This window comes from Leptinotarsa decemlineata, unplaced genomic scaffold (assembly GCF_025532065.1).
Source record: "Leptinotarsa decemlineata unplaced genomic scaffold, Ldec_3_MD MMD2_tig00000882_RagTag_RagTag, whole genome shotgun sequence".
NCBI lineage: Eukaryota > Metazoa > Arthropoda > Insecta > Coleoptera > Chrysomelidae > Leptinotarsa > Leptinotarsa decemlineata.
The window spans coordinates 7,596,101-7,611,427 of NW_027412556.1; the positions used below are offsets into that span (position 1 = coordinate 7,596,101).

General features: G+C 38.9%; 1 protein-coding gene across 1 annotated transcript in view; it reads left to right on the forward strand.

The window, feature by feature from the left end:
* The window catches only part of sens-2 (zinc finger transcription factor senseless-2), a 99,782-nt gene extending 84,455 nt beyond the window's left edge, over window positions 1-15,327 (forward strand). Inside the window, exon 5 of the mRNA XM_074174925.1 lies at window positions 13,075-15,327. Coding sequence (XP_074031026.1) covers window positions 13,075-13,268 — 194 coding nt within the window. The 3' untranslated portion in view covers window positions 13,269-15,327. The remainder of the gene's footprint in view (window positions 1-13,074) is intronic.

Here is a 15,327-nt window from a genome sequence, read left to right on the forward strand (position 1 = left end):
TGAAAAAATGATTTTGAAAAGTAAAAATAAAAATCAATTTGTTTATGTACGTATATTAACACTGAGCTTTTGAATGATCATTCGCGACAGGACTAATCCATCCTTTCAAGTTGGAATCAGACAAAAAAGTTGTTTTCATATCCCATTCCCGTCAATTCCAACTGCAATAGCTTTTTCGCTCGAGTCATAATCAGATGAACTTTCTACTGTAATTTGTTTCATACAAGTTATATTACTCGAGACAGTCGAGACTATTAGTTTCAAGGTATTGGAGGTTATACGGTTTATGATATGAATGAAAATATTCAAAAATATTCTTCTCATTCATCATGTAATGGCCTCACTACTAAGGCTATAACGTATTAGTTGCTTCGAGTGCTGTCTGCGGATAGCCTTAGGTGCTGAGGCCATCGAATCGAAAAAAAGAAGGAGAGTGCTGTCCACTGCCTCTTCTTCTTCCATATTTTTTCAATATTGATTATAGTAAATTCCGCTACTTTATGTTCAAATCCGCTACGCCGCTGCCGTCGAGTAAATTCCGCTACGGTTGGCAATTCTGCCGCTAAAACTAAATATATAAACATACGTTGCTTTCAAAAACAAGTGTTACTAAGTTTTTCTCATTCACGGTTTTTCTCATCTGCAACTACATCTTATTATTAAGCCTAACTATAACTCATCGAATGATCATCAAACATATCACAATTGTGATATGATAGAAGCCGGTTTATTTTCAAATTTTGAGATTTTTTTAAGATTATTAGTTACGATCACATGAGTAAACGACTGTTATGCTGTGTTATTGACTGAAGACTGTTAGGATATATCATTGATGTATATTAAGTGATAACTTTCATTCTTTCCTTCTCTAATCCTTTCCCCTTCTTTTCCCTTTTCTTTTAACCACGATACAAAACAATGCTTTATGTGGCTAACTCTTTATTTATTTGAAATATCGACATTGGTTACTGTAGTTGTTTTTGGCAAATGAATATTATGTTTATGAATATATTTGGAGTTTTTTCATAACACCCAATCGTTATTTTTAACACCCCGACACGTGTTTCGATCACCAAGTGATCATCTTCAAGAGTGTCGAGGTGTTGAAAATAACGATTTGGTGTTGGGAAAAAACTCCAGTAATATTCATTACTACACCAAAGGTTCCAAACAGTGCATCATAAAATTATTATAATAATTATTATTATATTACGGTATCATGTACCATAATGTTCGATTTACTAACCGTAAATGAGTAAAGGGTAAGTTGATTCACTGAATTAGGCTTTCAAAAATTATCCACACCTTTCATAAAAGTTGCATTGAGTTATATTCGCAACAAAACGAAATTTTTCACAAATACATGAATACATGAACAAGCTCGTTTTGTCAGATCAAGATATTACCAATCACAAAGTTTTTTCAAGCGTCTGCTCAAATTTAATGAAAAATCCACTTTCGTTCAGCGAAAGGCAATCCAGAAACGACAACACTTGACGTTTCTGCTCTCGATATAGCCAATCAGGCTGCGCACTCCACTCACTAAATTTAGATTGGCCCCTGGCTAAATATTTTCTCTACTAACACAGCGGGATTAAAGTTTTGATAACGTTTGGAACGGCTACATCCTTGCGAGGATCAGGATGGATTTGTTGTTCTTCCTCCGCAACTCTTCTGATGATGATTGAGCACCGTTTTAAAATATTATTTCGATGTTATCCATACGAAAATGGCTCAAATATTTTGAGTAGTATGGAAATAGGTTTTCCCAAAACATTTTCACATTTTTTCACATTTTGAGAGCAAAAATGTTTACTTTTTGAACGCAGTTCAATTTCACAAAAATGTTTTGTGCAATGATGACTAGTGGAAATCTGCCAAGGGAAAAGTTGTTATTTTGAAACTGGAATATATTGTTAACAAGGAGTTCAAGAAAAAAACCGTGAATTTGTTTATATGTGTATTCGATGGTTGAATACATTCTTTCAAGAGTTAGAATAGAAATATCTCGTCTTGTGTTTGTAGATCTTTTGCTGGAAAAATTCCCACTTGTTCACTTTGTAGTAAATATTAAAGAGGTAGCAGAAACGTATATGATTTTCTGGAACTACAACTAGCTCCCCACTTTACAGGGCACCTTCAAAATATGACCTTGCATAAACACTGACACTGAAGATTTCAATGAATTGTTTCTGATTGAAGTGGCAGGATACACAAATGTCTTGTAGAGTGCTTGATAATTCCTGAAGACACCTTGATTGTGACACCATCGTTACCGGGTAGCAGTTCAATAATGAGGCCAAGCATTCAGTGGTTTGGAGGTAGCTTGTCATTTTTGACCAGTACTAAAGTACCGTTGATGAGTGGAGTTGGAAGTCCTTTCCATTTGTGAACAAGAGGTAGACTCTGTATCTATCTTATGTAAATGTACAAAATTATGGAAAATGAAAAGTGGTACGTAGCGCCGTCCTGTTGAAACCACATATCGTTGGTGTGCAGTTCATCCAGTTCAGGCCAAGAAATGTTGGTAATCATCATCCAATAGTGCTCGCCGTTGACAGTGATGGTCTGGCCAACGTCGTTCTCAAGGAAACATGGACCAATGCTGCCGCCAGCCCACAATACACACCAAACAGTGACATTTTCGGGATGTTTTGGACGCTTATAGTTCTCATGCAGATTGATATCGTTTCAAATTCGACAATTTTGTTTGTTAACGTACCCATTCATCCAGAAATGGGCTTCATTGCTGGAAATAATATTAGGGTCAGCTGCCAAGTGCTCCAGATTCCTTTCAGCGAACATACGTCGTTGTCTACGTTGCCCGAAAAATCATTTTGATGAAACAATATTATTATTTGCACGTGTTGTTGAATGCTATATCCATCCATGGTGATTTGGAAAATAGACTGAATAAATAGAAACTAATTTGACAAATGTAGCTTCAACAATATGTCCAATGTCAAAGTTCAGAAGTCCCTTTTGAGAGACCTCATACTTTTCCCACACTGGACCAAACATACTGCCTGTTAACGCGCGTTTCGCTAACAAAATTAGCCATCATCAGAAGATGACTGAAACTTTTACTCAACAGAAGATGTGTAAAAATTTCGGTAATCTTTTGATGATGGCTTCCATTCATTTTCTGATGAAGTTGACTTGGTTAGGTTAGGTTAGGTGAGGTTAGGTTGAAGTGAGTGGATGTATTCGACCCTGCACCATAACCCGCGAGAGTTTATTGAGGCTCACACCTGTTCACACTCGACTAAATAAACCCAGCTTCTTAACGAAGCCGATTAGTTTGTATGGTGAGTGGTCTTTCAGGTCATATGGTGTGAGTACGGCTCTGCCGAACTCCAAAAACCTGATTTGGTCCCCAGCGGGGCAGGCACAAAGTATGTTCTCTGCTGTTTCATCATTTTCCAAACAGAGGCGACACACACTGTCTTCCGACAGTCCGAGTCTCTTCTTATGATGATTCAAATGACCTGTAAGAAGACCTGGTAGACATTGTAGTTCATCCCTACTGTAGTCCAACAACTGTTTGGTATCGAGCTTCGAAGGGTGAATGAACGCTTTGAAGTGAGCCAATCCTGAAAGATTTTGCCAGAAATCCATAAATCTTTTTGCCATCCAGGTATTCAATCTTTGTTTGGCAACCTTTGTTTCAATCAAGTTGATCAACTTTTCAGGGGATCAACAAATGTTTGGCCGAGTCAAACTTTATGGCTCGAGTTATGAGTTGTCTGCCAATTCTTGAAATATGTCTTTATGATTTTCACACACACATTAACGAGAATTGTTTTCAGTGTTTCTTTTAACAAAACACTTATTGTGCTTACAGTTTCACGCACAGCGGCTTTCTCTGCCATTTTCAACGGAAATACTTGAACCGAGTCGAAAATGTAAAGAATTGAAACATTTTGTGTTAAACAGTCTGGTAGAAAACTACTTCAAGTCACATTCAACTTTTCTTGATCGGTTAACTAAACTTGAGTCGTGTGAACGCGCCTTTATACCGTTGATTGATCATAAATCTGTTCATCTGATATACCCTCTCGATGAAAATTGAACAGGAACCACCAAGTTGAAACGCTAAAATTCCTAGGAATATGCGGACTCATTTTATGGAAGCGAATAGTGAAGGGCATCGATTAAATCATTTAGTCGCATTACCGTAAGCCGTAATAAAGAACTCGGCGAATTGCAGACGATAAATCAAAAGCATTCATTAAGGGACTCTCTGCCGGATTTCGGAGTCAAATTGGAATTCCAAGCCCAGCTTCAATATCGCTGTTAATAATGCTCCTGCACGCGCGCACTCATAAATTCAGATTGGTGTCCTCAAGTGGATCGATGAAATTTTTGCTTCGGAATTTACTGGTTCGTGCAGAAATTCATCGCCAATTGTGAAAAATCAAAATGATGGTTATATTCAGGTGATCTTTGTTGATAACACCGCTATTATTGATATTTCAAGCTATTTTGCTTAATCATTTTTGTTTTTTGAGGACAAAACACAAACACTACAGGAAAATCTTTGAGGCGCTCTAAGAGCGGTGCCTGTGCGAAAGTTGTGATTCACATTGGATTTGAATCGCTGAAGATTGAATCCGTTTGGAAAAACGTTCGCAGAAAGTTTATTCCTCATAAACGCAGTTCTCCAGATGAAAGAGTTCTTGAACAATGAAGTTCAAGGTGTACTGAGTCGAACCTCAAAATGATGAGCAGCCACAGTCCGTTGCGTATTTCTGAAATGTACCGCTGTTGTGGTGGAATCAAATGTGCCAAGTCACTTGAACACTTCCCGTGAAAGTATCAGTAGAAGGGAGACAAATCTCTAAACTTTCTTTGATGTTCCAGACTATCAAGGTTGCACGTGATATTCGCGTCTCCAATCAGGCGGACGGTTCTCTTCTGGACGGAATCCAGCAGCTTCAGGGTATGCTCAGTGGTGGAGCTCTATACATGTGAACAATACTCCAACAAAGGTCTGATCTGAGCTTTATAAGCTTTATAAAGCATCAAAAGTTGCTGAGGTGTGTACAGTTTTCTGGTTCGGAACAATGTTCCAAGCTTTTGAGAAGCAGCCTTTGCAATTCCAGCGACATGATTGTGCCAAGACATATTGGTGTCCATTTCAACCTCCAATAAACTTATCTAAGCAGAAAGCGGACTGACCTAACATTATTATATTCGGTTCGGAGACATTAATCTTTTTGAAGAAAACCGATGCCTGGGTTTCTGTGGCATTGAATTGAACCTAGTTACTTTCACCCCTATTCGAAATCATTTCTAGATCCTCATTAAGATATGAAAGCTCCTGCTGCCGGTGATGATGTGCATCCGCAGCCGATGTCCTCGAATCCAAATGTAACGATGAGACAAGTGTGTTGTCGTCAGTAAAGCAATATATTGGATTCTTGGTTTTTTTCAAATAAGTCGTTGATATACAGCGGCGGCTCGTCAGAGGAGGCAAGGGAGGCTTAGCCTCCCCATAAAATTTGAGGCTGTTCATCGCAATAAATTAAAAGATATTGACAAATAATTATGATTATTTTTTTCTAAAAATGCTTGGTTATCATTACTTTACCATAAATTTTCAATATAAATACATAATATACCTGAAAAAACACGATCACTCACTACGTAGTACGTACCATACTGTATCATGCATCAACAAAACTCAAACGCACCGCCCATGAACGAATAACGAATAAACCATCAACCCGAAATAATAAATGCCATACGTTGCAAGGGAGCCAAGCCTCCGACCGCTTCAAAATACACAGCCTCCACGAGACCGATCCAACCAGCGACATACGTCCCGATTTGTAATTTCAGTTGCAGAAATTATAGTGTTAGAGGAGGATAGCCTCCAGTTGATCTCCGTTAGTGTACGACTGCGTTTGTTTTTTATCTAATCATTCGGATAGGATGCCGTGACGAACCGGGACTGAAAAATATTTCGGTAAATCGTTTTAGTGTTTCCTGATAATATTTGTTATTTGTGTATAAAACGGGCAGTATCGTATTATAGCAGAGCTTTTTGGTAATATTTTTAATGTATTTTCAAAGTGTTTTCTTTCAATTTCAAGGTGTTTTCAGGTTTTCACTTTTCGGTAAGTTTTTTTTCCATTTTTCATGGTTAAGTTGGACGAAATTAAAAAATCTGACGATATAGTCGATTAGTTGCTGACAAATAATTTTAAGTCTTTATCTTATGATAATAAATTTTACATCATTAAAACTCAGATATTAATTACTCAAAACAACGGTTAAACAATTCAACAGAAATTTTGATGAGTTTTAGAAATAACGATACATTTTTTAATAATATTTTAGAATCAATTGATTCAACTCTCGAACCGCCGGCGCCGAAAAAAAGAAAATTAGTTTGCGGGAGCCTTATGAATTCACTTGAACAAACCAGATTTAATCTTCCTTCCTACCTCATCCTTCCTTTCCTGGCAAGACACGACTCTCACCTCCTCGTTGGTTCTTGCTGGACAATAAAATTTATTTTTAGACTTGTTTTAATAAGCATAATTAAGTACTTGTGCTTATAAAATATTTGTAGCAATTTTTAACAAAACTGTTGTATTAGAAGAGAAAAGTATTATTTATTGACTGAGAAGAGTTCATTTATATTGAATAACTCAAAGGCAACCCTTTTTCCTTGTTTTTGTTTTTTAATGATCAGTTTTATACGTATAATTTTCGGCAATACACAATTTTTGTTTGCATTTATGCAAATATTACGTATTTTGGTTCAAATAGGTGTGGGGGCTGTGTGTGTATATAGTCTTTATGACTTTAGCCTCCCCTGTTCTCCATTGCACGAGCCGTCACTGTTTATATACAATAAAAAGAGGGTTGGAGACTATATGGATCAATAAGCGTTGATGGTGAATGTATTCTAGAGATATCCATCGACGGCCACTTGCAGGGAATGTTTCTTCAGGAAGCTGAGGAGCCATACACAAAAATGATTCGACAAGCCATAGCATCGAAGTTTGGCCAGCAAACCCTCAGGCCACACACGGCCAAAGGCCTTAAGAATATCAAGCGCAACATCTCTTAACTTTCCATGTTTCTCTATAGCGTTGTTCCAAATATGTGTCACATACAATAGAAGGTCGCCTGTTGATCTTTGCTTCCGAAAGCCATATCGCTCAAGATGTTGAAGCCTTCCAAATACTTGAGAATATGAGGGTTTACGGCTTTTTCCGTGATTTTTAATATTACTGATAGCAAAACGGTTGGTCTATGGTTATTTGGAAGAGTTTTCTTGCCCTTTTTGGGAATAGGCTGAACGCGAGCAATCTTCCAACAAGAACGAAAAACCCTTTTCTTGTAAGACAAGTTGAAAAGTCTGCAAAATACTGGTGCGAGTTCATTTGCGCACTTTTAAAGTACGATGACGGGCCAGACGCCTTGTTGATACTGAGCTGTTTCAAAATTCGCCTGACTAGACGTTGTCGAAAAGTAATTTCCGGCATTGTGGATTTTATTATGGGAATAGTGGATGGTGTTTTTCCCAGAAAGTTGACTGTGGAGTGGGACGCAAATTGTTCAGCTAGTAGATTTGCTTTTTATATGGCTGTTGTTGCAATTGAACCATCCGCTTGTGTTAGTGGTGGAATTGTGGATTTTGTAAAGTTCCGATTGTCAGCTTCAGCTACCGACCAGAAGGATCTAGACCCGTTGGGACTGGCAATCAGTTTATCCCTAATTCTCTGATTGTGAAGTTCTTTGCTTTCATTTATCCTAAGTTTGCCAGCATTAACAAACCTAGTTCGGCTTTCGGCACTGGGATTTTTGCGCCACTGTAGATACGCGAAATTTTTGGAGGCGAGCCCGCAATTTTTGGTGAACTAAGGTTTGCCGTTAGAAGGTCGTTTCAGGGATATATCATTTACTTTTCTTTTTTTTGCATGCATTATATCTGTCGCGTCTTCGAACACTCGAAAAATAATAAAAATGAAAACAAGAGTGGACTGTAAGAATTGTGGCGTAAAGCGAACTCACCGAATTCCTCGCACAAATCCCTGCTTCTGGAAGAGCCCTTTCTTGAAGTGTTCTTTCTTCAGTTTCACTGGATTGTACAACAAAACGTTGAGTTAAAATGAGTTACTCAACAGTCGAAGATGTTACAGAGTCTAGAGCACACACGGCGTGTGTGCAAAAAAATAGCAATTCACGTTTCCTGTACGTAGCATGAGATCGTAGGTAGGTCACTATTGATATAGTTTAGATGGATAAAAATACTTCAATCGAGTCTTCATGCCAACAATAATAATACTAATAATAGTAGAAAATTGCAAATAAAAACGCAACAGTATCAACTTGTTGATCTCTTCAGTTTTTAGGCTTATATAGGCCTCAGCCTTATTTATATGTATTAATAATATTAATAATGCCGTTGTAAGAATTATGACGTAGGTACATACTTCCCGGACTAGGTCGAAAAAATGCTATTTTTCAATAAAAAGCTACCGGGAAGTGGATAAACTGTCTAAAGTTCGCCATTACTAATTTTTATTTTTTCTGTAAATATAGTCTTGACAACTTTAATAAACAAAAACTGCATATATGTGTTACCCTTATCCGCGGTACTTTTCACAACTTTATTCCCCGCTTTCGGATCAAGCTCAGTGAAAAATCATCGTGGAACTTCGCCTGGCGTAACTGATATCGAACCAAATACTCAATCCAGAAAATCTTGCAGAATCCATTACTCATCAATCAGCAGCAGGAAGCTTCTTTACGGTATCCCTATCTTTTTGCCATTCATGGAATGGCCTCACGAGTTCATCTCCTTCATGATTCGCGAATCAGTTAGTTCCTCTTTATCTCCCCCGTGATATCGTCCGTTTTTTATCTTGCTCGGGAGTGTGAGGACCCGGTTTCTATGGCAACGGGAGGGCTCGGGCGGGGCCTCTACCGAAATAACGGGACGAATCACGGTCGCCGCAAAACTGATAGTAATCGATAACACCTAAAGTTATAGAGAGGTCTTTAAGATGAGGAACGCATCATATGAGATTATCGTCGGATCATCCAGAAGGCGGAGGCCGTTCCTAAAAAGTTTTTATTCAATAAGAGATTTGGGATTGAGCAATAAAACGAATCTTAGGAAAGATTGTAATTTTAGTACCGCAAGGAGTGTAACCGGATGTGTCGCTGTTTTTGTTCTGGTTTTCGCTGTTATCTTTCACAACTGTTTTAACAAATGATCATTTCATAATAGTACAACAATTTTCAATTGAAGGTAACTCATATACAAATTGAACTGAGAGCTAACGGCAACAATGTTAAATGTTAGAACTAAATTCTTACCGGGGTTATTTTTATTGTCTATGCATCGCCATTGTAAATAATTTGAAAGTAAGATGATTCCATAAAATTTGCCCCCCGTAACAAGATAGCTTCTGCATATCGATAGGATGTACGAGCGAATAGGTGAACCAGTTCGTTGAATACTTTGAAACATCGGTAAACTGATCAACACTTCACAGGTCTATATTTGCGTCCTTAAAATGCCATAACTAGTCATTCGGTTTCTTCATTATCAAGCGTCCTTATATGGAAATTTTGTGTGGTGTTCCACAAGGATCAATTGTGGGACCCATCCTATTCTTATTATATGTCAATGACATTGCAAATTTGAGCATTTCTGGGAATTTCACTCTTTTCGCTGATGACACAACGATATCGTGGAACAACAAAAACTCAAATGATTTACACAACGCAATATCTATTGATATGAAAAAAATCAAGGAGTGGTGTGATGCTAATTTGCTATCCTTCAATATCACTAAAACAAACATTTTATCATTTAGATGTGCTGTTGATGACCTGTCATTTGGTGATAACTTAGTGATCAAGAACTAGACTCAATATAAATTTCTAGGTATTCACATTGACCACAAGTTCAAATTTATTGAGCATATGAAGCAACTTAAAAGTAAAATTCCTTCTGGATGTTATGCAGTGAGAGTAACTTCAATAAATTTAGGAATCAAAACTGCCAGAACGGTGTATTACGCCCTCGTTGAATCCCACCTACGTTATGGAATACCGTTTTGGGGAGTATGCAATTCATCAGCACGTCTGTCTATATTAGTACTGCAGAAACGGGCTATGTGTAAGATTAAACCTCGTGATTCATGCAGACCCAAATTCGCTGAGCAAAAGATTTTAACAGTGATTGCTCTGTTCATTTTGGAAACGGTTTGCCTCATTTACAAAAATATGTCCTTATTTGAGGCTCCATGCCAATTTTATAGCACCCGTTTCACCGCGTTGAAGTTGCCAATTCCTTTAACAAATTTGGTCAGGAATTCTATTTATTACAATGGGATCAAGATGTTTAATCACTTGTCCTCAGATATAAGACCGGCAAATTAGACCAAAAATGTTTAGAATAAGAGTAAAAACATTTTTGGCTGATAGACCGTATTATAATTTGCAAGAGTTCTATAATGATAAATTCACGTGACAAAATGTGCATATTTGAATTCAGGTTATATAAGATTTTTGTTTATATTCTTGTTTGGATATAAATGTTTGTTTGTCTAGTATTGCATCAGACAACCATGACGGATCCTCGAAGAGAGAAGGGTGGATTGTCTTCAAAACAGTCCTAGAGAAATTTTTAGGCAATAAAAAAGACCCTTACTACAGACAAATCGTCAAAATAATGTTGAAAACTTTTGAAGCTTCAGGTTGCCAAATGAGTTTGAAAGTACACTTTCTTCATTTCCATCTCGACTACTTTCTAGGAAATTAAGGAGACGTGGGTGAAGAGCAAGAGGAACGGTTTCATCGAGACATTTAGGAGATGGAAAAAAGATACCAGAGAAGATGGAGGGTCTCAATGATGACAGACTACGGTTGAACGCTCCAGAGAGATCTTCCAGATACTTCCTACAAACGAAAATGTATCAAAAGGAAGTTCACTGGAAGAAAGAAATGTGTTTAGTGCTCAGGTTGGGTTAGGTTAGATCAGAAGTGAGTGGGTCTATTCGACTCTCCACCGCAACCCTCAAAGGTTTGTTGTGGTTGAACTCGACCTAATAAATCTAGCTTCTCAACGAAGCCGAATAATTTATATGGTGAGTAATCTTTCAGGTCAGATGGTTAACTCTTGAAACCTGATTCGGTCAGCTGCGGGGCAGGCACAAAGTATATGCTCTGTTGTTTCATAATTTTTCAAACAGAGGCGACACACATTGTCTTCCGACAGTCCGAATCTCTGCATATGATGATTTAAACGAGAGTGACCTACAAGGAGGCCTATGAAGGGGTGAGTGGCGGGGGATCACTGTCTCTCTCTTATGGGTGTTTGACAGTCCCCCGATGCAGACCACACGGCACTCACCCAGTAAAGTTATCGGTCAACCACCCAATCCCGCACCTGCGGGCAACAGGCGTTGGCCGATTTTAAGCTAGATGTGTGGGAGAGGTGTCTCGCAAGAGCCCTCGGCGGTTACTCATCCAACGCTGGAAAGGTAACTTTCCTAACATGAGTGCCCCTCGGGGTAACGTAAGGGTATGCGGTGCAGACCACACGGCGTACACCCAAAAGTTGTTGATGAACCGCCCTATCCCGCACCTACACGGGTAATGGGCGCAACATCTTCGACATATGATGTGTGGTAGAGGATGCTCGAGAGAGTCCTCGACGGTTACTCATCAAACGTTGGAAAGGGTACTTTCCTAACATGAGTGAGTGCCCGCTCGCGGCTGTAGGCTAGTGAGCCTCATCTCCAACTGGCGTTGGCCTCTTAGGGGCAGCGGCTCCGCTAGCGGGTAAAGGGATGCAGGGTTGCGGTAATCCATTCATGGGTGCATTGCAGCCCCATACTGAGGCACTGGACGGCTTATGCTGTTCCGTGATCCTCGCCTGCTTCTGTACGGATCCGAGCGTTCGAGGTGTCGGGGCTCGCGGTCCTTCCGGGCTCTAGTATCTGAGTCTAGTCTTGGAGGGCACCAAGGCAGACGCTTGAGGTGTGGTACTCCGGTTGGACGGAGTTACTAGTATCCGAGCTTAGGACCCCGACCGGCCACTTCCGGGACTATATTCCCAATTGATTTGGCATGGTTGGCGGGGGCAGGTGTGCGACGCGAGCACTCTCTGGCGAAAGAAGAGCTTAGTTAACTTGTACGAACGTTCGGTCGAACGATGCCGATGGTCCTGTCTCTTGGTTAGCCACACTAAGTAGATGTAAGGAAGCAATTCCGGGTTCGGTGAGCGGGAGGAAGCCCTGCGAAATCCTGTTGGTGTGGGGTGAGGGGCGGTACCCGCAAGGATTTCCCGAAAATCCACCCCTCCACACCCGATCGCATCCAACGCCAGGGTGCGTCTGGGGGGCCTAACCCCCCAGGCCCCCGGTGCAGTCGTAACTATGACTCTCTTAATGACTACTACTGTAGTCCAACAACTGTTTAGTTTCAAACTCCGAAGGGTGAATGAACGCCTTGGAGTGAGCCAAACCTGGAAGATTTTGCCAGAAGTCCCTTAATCTTCTTGCCATCCAGGTGTTCGATGTTTGTTTGGCAAAACCAAAAGCAATGCCAATGGCAGGTTCTGGTCCGATCAAACTGCTAGCAGCACCCTTCTTTGCAAGGAAGTCAGCAGCTTCATTGCCTTCCAGGCCAGAATGGCCAGGAATCCAGACCAGAGACAATTTGTTAAGTCTTCCTATAGAGGAGAGTCATTTTTGGCAATTTGCTGCCAATTTAGACGTTGATCGGTATATAGGAACCAAGAGCTTCCAATGCCGCTTGACTACGAGAAAATTTTTATTGACTTGTGTGTGAGCTTAGTGCTTACTACTAAATGTATTTTGAATTAATAATGAGTTTTGCTACGTAATTTTAGTCTTTTATTTTTTTATTTTGAGATGACTTATTTAACATAGATACCTACATTGTCAGAAAACGTGACGTTCTATGACAACCCAAATTCATTTACAGCTTCATCACAGCCAAAACATAGGAATTAAGCAAAAAAACCAAAATAGCTCTCCCCAAAATATAAATAATCCCATTTTTCTCTTGTTCTAGGTGAGAAACCTCACAAATGTTCGGTTTGTGGGAAAGCCTTCAGCCAGTCGTCGAACCTGATAACACATTCCAGGAAACATACCGGATTCAAACCGTTTGCCTGTGATCTTTGCGGCAGAGCATTCCAAAGGAAAGTCGATTTGCGGAGACACAAAGAGACTCAACACACGGAACTTCGTCCAATCGTCACATAGTGTCAAACCGCCGGAAGTTCCACCTCACTTCCGGTAACCACATTCACTTCCAAAGATGTACAAAATAATTTAGTAGGAGAGTGTAAGCTTTCGCAATCGTTCAGACCTCAATTTGGTATCAACATGGACCAAGGTAGGATGCCACAGGCAAGGCCCAATCAAGACGTGATAGCTAGTAACGAAAGCGTGACGTCACCGGTTAGATCCATGTTCTCCAACGTTTGCTGGATGACGTAAAACATACCAAAGACTCAACCAAAAAGTTCGTAGACATTTTATCTGTGATTTAAGTGTCATATAAGATATGACGCTTTGTATGTTCCAATTTCTGAGAGTATGATATAGTAGAGAAACTTGTACATATTGAAATTTTCTATTGAAAGTTACCGAAGAAATTTTAAAACGAATCTGTTGAGGCTGAATTTCAATTTTGATTTGAGTTATTTGTCTGTTGAAGGCAGTCTTGTGGGTTTTTTAATTTTAAAAACAAATCACAGGAACATTTATATGTCGATCCTGCAAAAATATTCGTTAAAATTGAAACGGGTATATTTTTGAGAGAGATTAATTTTTGTGAAAGATGGTTTTGGATTTCTACTTATCCATCTTGATACAAAAAAAAGTGGGAATCTTCAAAAGGAAGGAAAGAAGCAACCAATTTCAAAAAGATTGTGTATTAAAAAGTGTAGATCATGCAAAGAAGTAACTTTCAGACACACACTGGAAGCAAAGCCCTCTCGAAACAGCTTTTATATAACACGTGGACTGAAAATTCCCGGGTCTAAGAGAGAAAACGCTTTTTTTTCTGTTCAAAGTTTGCTTCATTCATCAACCATGTTCCCGCTCTAACATTTCGATACCACTTTTGTCTTTTGCCTCAAAATAGGCGTCAGTTTCAGCAATAACCTCTTCATTCGAGCAAAATTTCTAACCGGTGAGTATTTTTTTGAGGTATGCGAACAGCTAGTAGTAGCTAGGAGCTAAATCTGGTGAATATAATATATGTGGGAACATTTCAAAGCCCATTTCATGCAGTTTTACCAACGATTTCTTTGATTTGTAACACTGTGCAATGTCTTGAAGAAGCAATTCAAATGGGGTCGCTTTTCCGCGATTTCGGCCTTCAAATGCTCCAATAACGTCATATAATATTCACTTTTGATGGTATTTCCCTTCTCAAGATAGTCGAGTGATGGATCCATGTTTCATCCATTGTTACATATCGACGCAAAAATTCCGGTTTGTTAATATGGCCACCCACTTTGAACAGAGCTATATCATAATCAAATGCTCATGCAATATAAAGCCAATACGTTCTTTTGATATCTTCACAATGTCAGCTAACTCAAACTACTTCAATTTTCGATCATTCAAAACGATTTTGTGGATTTTTTATGTTTTCTGTTGTTACTGCCTCATTCGGACGTCCACTGCGTTCTGAAGTCAGCAAACCAACGTTAAATTGTTGTTTCAAATGCGGAGTCCTTATAACACTTTTCAAGCCATTGCTTTGCTTGAACGGTTTTTTTTCATCAAGAATCAGTATGAAATTAAAACACGAAGTTGTTTTTGATCCATTGTTTAGAAAATTACAAAGGTGGTGTCACTATTCAGGTTGTTAGTCAATTGAATCAGATATCATTCACAGGACTGCTACACAAAGATGGACAAGTAGAAAGCCATAACCTTTTGAACCTCTTGAACCTTTTGAACCTCTTGATTGGAATGAATTAGAAATTTTGATTGTTGTATACTATAGGCATCAATTGAAAGTGTTATATTTTAACAATATTAACTTGGAACACATTTGAAAATAGATTGTATTCCAACTATTCATATTTTCTTTTTGGAAAAATCAATTACATTCTCATTGGCCAAGTTCGAATACAAGAAATATTAGAGTTTGGAAGAAGATTTGATCGGTTTGGTGGAGAACGGAGGAAACAGAGGAAAATAATTAATACTTCAAGCGAATATGAAACATGTATGTTATGCAGAAAATTCAATGCCTTTCTTATAACTTTCATAAACATTTTTGATTACTTTTTAATTGTGACAG